A 6,057-nucleotide genomic window follows, 5' to 3' on the forward strand; every position below is an offset into this window, starting at 1 on the left:
GTGGGGCAGCTCCCCCTGCGCCAGGCTGCTCAGCAGCGGGTCGTGGGCACTGCTCTCCCCAGGGCCAGCACTGGTGCCCAGCCCCCTGGGCAGGGGACAGAAGTGGGCAGGGCTGCAGCAGGGGGTACTGGCTGGTAGCAGCAGGGGGGCTGGACCCTAGGCACCGCCGGGGGGCACATCCACTCTCCATGTCAGGTGGGCATAGCCTCCCCTCTAGGCACTTGCACCAGTGGGCACCTGCTCAGGTGTCTTCAGTGCTGGAGCTCACTTGCACCCTCCCCTCCGTGCTCCCAAAGCCTCCTCTGCTGGAGCTGGCCCAGGCCTGCCCTGGCCTGCACGGCTGGGTGCTGGCGGGTGGGGGCGCGAGGCCCAGCAGTGAGCCCCCCGACCCCGCAGGCAGACACAGAGTCAGTGGTTGGATGCAGCACTTGCATTGTGGGAATTTACATCTCGCTTCCCACCGCAGGCAGAGCCCTCCCCCATCCCGTGCCAGCCCAGCCCGCCAGGGGAAGGCCCCCGCCTCAACCTCCCCCCGGGTGGGGTGCGGCCGGCAGTCCCAGGAGCCCAGCCTGGCACTCACACCACAAACTTGTTCTTGGTGAGGGAGCCGCTCTTGGTGGCCGTGTCCGCGTGGGCCTGGTACCCGATCACCACCTTGTGGGACAGCCCCAGGCGCTCCTTGTACACCCGCCTGGGGAGAGAGCACGCTCTTGGGTTCCGGCCTGCCCACCCCCACGCCCCCTGGGAATCCCGGCTGCAGGGCCCCCCTCAGCCCCGGGAGCCGCAGGGCCGGGTCCCAGCGGTACTAACGCAGAACAGCACCCAGTGCCAGCAGGGAGCTCCCAGCGGCCTCCAGGCTGACCCCAGCTCGGCGCCAGGCCTGCAGAGTCCCATGCCCGGCCCGTGGTTCTGGGGGCCGTGGCCTGCCTAGCAAGGGGCATTTGGGGAGCACTGTGCCCAGCCCTCCCCTCCCCCCCCGACAGAGCCATCGGAGCCACCTTACCCAATGTGGGTGACCCCGTCCCGGTTCTCTGCCTCTCGGGTCCAGATTGCGATCTTGTCCCCCTTGGCCCGGATGTTGATGACGGCCCCACAGATGTCCTCGCTGTAGGGGCTGAACGTCTCGCCGATCAGGCACAGCAGCTGTGCACGGGGGGAGTCCCCTGGGTCACCATGGGTCTGCGGCACCTGCTCCCGGGGGGGGGGGGGGAGGCCAGCACCCATCCCCCAGGCCGGGCAGCGCGACACCCTTGAGGAGCTGTTACTCTGCCCCATGGCAAGGAGGAAGCTGCTGGCTCAAACCGGCAGCCCCCTAGGCCCCCCATGGGAGAAGCCGGGTGCACTGGATCCGAGAGGCCCCTGAAGGGCTGAATGTGGGGAGCTGCCAAGGATTCCTGCCCCACCGGGGGAAGCTGTGGCTGGTATCCAACCCTCCACCCCCCGGTGCAGAGGGGTCCCCTCGCTGGGACTTGTCTGAGGGACAGCGGAGCCCTGGGGCCCAGCCCCAGGGTTAGGGCAGAGAGGGGGGCCTAGAACCCACCCAGCCCAGCTGCGGGACGGGGGCACAAGGGGTGGGAGGCTGCAGGGCTGCGACTCGCTCTCACCGTCTCCAGCCAGAAGCGGTCCAGCTCCGTGTGTCTCTGCTGCTTGGCCAGCGTGATAAGCCAGCGCCCACCCCGCTTGTTCCGGTTGTCTTCCCACATGGGCTCGATCCCGTCCTGGGCCAGGGAGGTGCCGAGTCAAGGGGCGCAGGCAGCTGCCAGCCTTCCCCAAAATCACCCCCAGCCTTCCTGACAGCCTCTCCCGCACCCTGAGCCCCTCCCTGCGGGGTCACGCTGCCCTCGCCCCAGAGGGGCCGAGACCAGCCCCTCAGCTTGCCTCACCCCCCACGGGCAGCCGGGCGAGATCCCTCGGACTGGGCAGGGCCAAGCGCCCGCCGGAGCCCTGGCGCACAGACAGACCCAGCGAGCTCCCACCCCCAGGGGCCAGCTGGCTCTTTGGCACCCCTGGGTGCCCCTGGCCGCGAGGATGGGCACTGCGGGAGGGCAGAGGCCTACCTTGAAGAGGGAGTAGTCGCAGCCTGACGTGAGCTTGCTGGCCAGCTGGATGTGGCTGTACAGCCTGCGGAGACGACGAGCCGGTGCGGAGACGACGAGCCGGTGCGGAGACGACGAGCCGGTGCGGAGACGACGAGCCGGTGCGGAGACGACGAGCCGGTGCGGAGACGACGAGCCGGTTAGTGGCTGGACAGAAGAACCTGGTGCAGCAGCCCCCAAAGCCCCTAGGACCCCCGCCCCGCACACCACCACCTGGGGCCCAGAGGGGTGAACACCCTCCCCCCGTGGGTCAGAGACACTGAACCCCAACCCCCTCTGCTGAGCCCCGGGCACAGACGGGAGCGAAGTTCCCATGCAGACACCAGGGGAGAGGCCAGGGCTGGGGGCATGAGCCCGTCAGTGCCAGCCCCGACCCCTGCTCCAGCTGCCTCATTCCCATGCCCGCAGTCTGACCCTCCTGCCCATGAGGGCCTCACACAGGGGGCGGTCGCCCCACTCAGACAGGGGAGCCCCCAAGATCCCTCTGCAGAAGTTGAAGCAACCCCGCCCCAGCAGCAGGGACCCGAGGGGGACTCACGCCCAGAAATCCTCCGCGGTGCTGAACTTGGTGACCAGACGCAGGTTCGCCTGCCACGTCTTGCTCTTGTCATTCTTGAAAAACCAGAGAGCCCACCTGGAGGGAGGGGCAGGGCCGGTTAGAGCCACACGCAGCAGAGAGCGGACATCGGTCGGACACCCCCGTGCTGGCCAGCCCGCCCCGCCACACACCCCTGTGCCCACCCGGCCCCCCACGCGGCCAGCCTGCCACGCACCCCTGTGCCCACCCGGCCCCCCATGCTGGTCAGCCAGCCCCCGCCACGCACCCCTGTGCCCACCCGGCCCCCCATGCTGGTCAGCCCGCCCCCGCCACGCACCCCTGCGCCCACCCGGCCCCCCATGCTGGTCAGCCCGCCCCCGCCACGCACCCCTGCGCCCACCCAGCCCCCCATGCTGGTCAGCCTGCCCCCGCCACGCACCCCTGCGCCCACCCGGCCCCCCATGCTGGTCAGCCCGCCCCCGCCACGCACCCCTGTGCCCACCCGGCCCCCCCCACAGCCACCCCTGCCACACTAACTCTGGCCACCCAGCCAGGCAGCCCTTTGCCACCCCCCTCACTCTACCAGCCCCCCCCAAGCCAATATAACCAAACCCAAGTCGCCCCCCTTCACTGACAGGTCTGTCCCCGGCCCCACTCCCACCACAAGGGCCCAGCTTGGCTGGCTGCTCTGACTGATCACCAGGGGTGGGGTCGGGGAGGAATTTCCCCAGGTCAGACTGGCAGTGACACCCCCCCCCCCGGGCTCCTCCCTCTGCAGTGCTGGGTGCGGGTCACTCACCAGGATTATCTGGGGGGGGGGTCGTCTCCCACTTAACCCTCTCCCTGCCATTGCAGGGCTCAGTCCCTGGTGCCCTGCCCCTCGTCCGTCCCTGTCCCGCCTGCTGCGGTCTGGGAGATTGGCCTCCTGTCGGTTGTTGGGGGCAGGGGGGTGCTGGGGGCCAGTGACACAGGGGTCAGATGGGATGATCAGACTCCATGACCCCTCTGAAGTCCAGGACCCCACATGGCCTTTCCTCTAAGCTGGGGGTGTCTGAGAGGGGCTTCCACCTGGCAATCAGAGCCACCTCTACCCCCCACTCTGCGGCTACGGGCAAGCACCAGAGGCTCACAGCCCCTCCGTGGGGCAGGGCACCCCTGGGGCCCCTCACCAGCCTAGCCCCAGCATGGGCGTTTCACCACAGCACCCAGGGGAGCAGCAGCACAGAGCAGCTGGAGGAGGGAGCCATGTGGGGTGGGGGACAGCAGGCAGGAATTCAGGGGAGTGCCAGGGACTGGGGAGCCCCCCCGCACAAGGTGCAGCCCCCCCCACCCAGGCCAGCCGATACCTGTTCTGCAGGGGGTGCTTGTCCCAGATTTCAGCAGCGAGCGCCTCCCTCTGGGCCTTTCGCCGTCTCTGATCCTCTCGCCGGTGCAGCGCGCCCCCCTGCACAGACTGGCGTAAGGCACAGGGCTGGGCACACGGGCATGGCAGACTCTGGAGGGCAGGGATGGCTTCGCGGGGACCCCAGAGGGTGGGCGAGTGGAGCCCCGTGAGTAACCAAGCCAGCCGCACCCCAGGTCCAGCCCCACAAGCGCTGGGTGCCCCATGCCCAGAGACTAACCACATGGTTGCCAGGGCCCCAGGTGCCCTGAGACAGGGACTCCCTGGCGTCCCCAGGGCAGGAGCCAGGCTCCAGGCCTCCAGCACCCAGAGCGGTTCTGCAGCCTCCCAGGGCACGGCAGCACGGCAGGGCAAAGGGCCTGGCACATGAGCAGAGGTCGCTGCTTGCTGTCCTCTCCACAGCCTCAGCCCCACAGCTAGCGCAGCACCTCCCTCCACTGCACTGCCCCCCAGCACTGCCGCTGCAGGGCTGGGACATGCCCCCAGGCAGAGCCTGCCCAGGGCTGGTGTGTCAAGCCAGTCCCCCCTCTCCTCCAGCCACACCGGTGCCATCACCCTGCCCGCAGCCATCTGAGGCGTGCACGTGCCAAGACCCTTTAACCCAGGGCCTGGCACAGCCCTGGGCAGAGCACATGGCAGGGAGCAGCCTGCCCAGGCCCCCAGGGAGCTGGCAGAGTCACGCCTCCCAGCACCAGGGCAGGAACATGTGGGCTAGTGTCAGGGGAACACCAGCCCACCCCAGATCCAGGCCCCCTCCAGCCAGGCCTCTCCCTGCCACCCCCACAACAGGGCACATTAAACAGGCTGCTAGGGGTCTCCCTGGAACATTGCAGGGCCAGGGCTCTGGCTCCACACAAGTGCCATGGGGGGCTGGCACCTCAGGCTGGAGGGGGAGCTCCAGGCGGGGCTCAGAGCAGCCAGGCAGCCATGGTGCAACTCACCATCTCAGCTGCAGCCATCTTCCCAGAGTAGGACCCACCCCCTGCAAAGCTCCTTTTATCTGGAACCCAGACTCTTAAAGGCCCAGCTGCCTGGGGGGCAGGGGCAGCCAGCCCTCCCCGCGGTCTCACCCCTGCCCGGCCCGCTTTCTCAGCTGGCAGGGACTTTGTGCCCCCTGGGAGCGTCACAGGGAGATGAAGCAAAATCTGCTGGCAGAGGGGGGAAATCCCAAGGCCAGGGCCACAGGGCAGGAGGTGTCGTGAGGGCTGGGGCAGCCCAGATGCTGTGGCGATGGGTGCTCTGCCAATGGCAGAGAGAGAGAGAGAGATCTTGTCTTCCCCCCGGCTGGGGGCTGCCAGTGCATCCTGTCCTGCAAGGGAGCCTTCCCCACCCTACGCCGGGCCAAGGAGACGGTCTCCAGGTTTGGCCCCCTGGGATTATTGTAATCACAGCCGTGGGAGGTCTGGGCTGTCAGAGGCTCCCAGGGCCCTGGCTGCAGTTCATGGCCACCCACGAGGAGGTAGCGGGGTCTCTCCTACCCCCAGGGCTGTGCAGTGTGGGACCCTGGGTCTGATTTCCCAAGCATCGCTCCAGCCCCAAGCAGGGGGGGCAGGGATCCTGGCTGCTTTGGATCATTGGATAAAGGGCCTGGGTTGAGCAGAAGGACAAGCTGCCCCGGCCCAGGTGCCACCTGCATCTGGGGGTGCGGGCACCAGGGGCCACTTGCTCCCCCGAGCTGCCCTGTCTGAGTCACACCCGGGGACCGCGGGGGGCTGCACAAGGGCCAAGCCTGTGGGTTATCCCTGCCTCTGCTGCAGCCCCCTTTCCCTGCGCTCCCTGCACCCCCCAGCCCTGCCCCCCTGCGCTCCCTGCACCCCCGCAGCGCAGCCCCCCTGCACTCCCTGCACCTCCGCAGCGCAGGCCCCCTGCGCTCCCTGCCCCCCTGCGCTCCCTGCACCCCCCCAGCCCTGCCCCCCTGCGCTCCCTGCACCCCCCCAGCCCTGCCCCACTGCGCTCCCTGCACCCCCGCAGCGCAGCCGTTCCACCTCCCCCCAACCACATGGTGTGTGTGGAGTGGGGGA

At 69.0% G+C, this 6,057-nt stretch overlaps 1 protein-coding gene across 4 annotated transcripts; it reads right to left on the minus strand.

Moving 5' to 3' along the window:
* Positions 1-455: 455 nt before the first annotated feature.
* EIF4E1B (eukaryotic translation initiation factor 4E family member 1B) lies at positions 456-5,361 on the minus strand. Of its 4 annotated transcripts, none has more exons than XM_073355154.1 (7): positions 4,978-5,361; positions 3,981-4,087; positions 2,635-2,730; positions 2,058-2,121; positions 1,605-1,718; positions 1,004-1,143; positions 456-691 (listed from the first exon to the last, which is right to left on the minus strand). In XM_073355154.1, the coding sequence occupies exons 1-7, from the start codon at positions 4,993-4,995 to the stop codon at positions 577-579; spliced, it is 654 nt and encodes a 217-aa protein (XP_073211255.1). In that variant the 5' UTR covers positions 4,996-5,361; the 3' UTR covers positions 456-576. The 4 variants fall into 4 exon arrangements, with proteins under 4 accessions (XP_073211255.1, XP_073211254.1, XP_073211252.1 ...); XM_073355153.1 differs by having other exon boundaries at positions 3,981-4,078; positions 4,978-4,995; XM_073355151.1 differs by lacking the exon at positions 4,978-5,361 and having other exon boundaries at positions 3,981-4,625.
* Between the last annotated feature and the right edge of the window lie 696 nt (positions 5,362-6,057).

Source organism: Lepidochelys kempii, chromosome 8 (assembly GCF_965140265.1).
Source record: "Lepidochelys kempii isolate rLepKem1 chromosome 8, rLepKem1.hap2, whole genome shotgun sequence".
Lineage (NCBI taxonomy): Eukaryota > Metazoa > Chordata > Testudines > Cheloniidae > Lepidochelys > Lepidochelys kempii.

Excerpts from the sequence above, each read along its gene's own strand:
- EIF4E1B (XM_073355151.1), bottom strand. The coding sequence starts at position 4,606 with ATGGCTGCGGGCAGGGTGATGGCACCGGTGTGGCTGGAGGAGAGGGGG. Across the intron at positions 2,731-3,980 it reads AAGCACCCCCTGCAGAACAG|GTGGGCTCTCTGGTTTTTCA; the intron begins GTATCGGCTGGC and ends CCCTCCCTCCAG. Across the intron at positions 1,719-2,057 it reads GCGACTACTCCCTCTTCAAG|GACGGGATCGAGCCCATGTG; the intron begins GTAGGCCTCTGC and ends TCCCTGGCCCAG.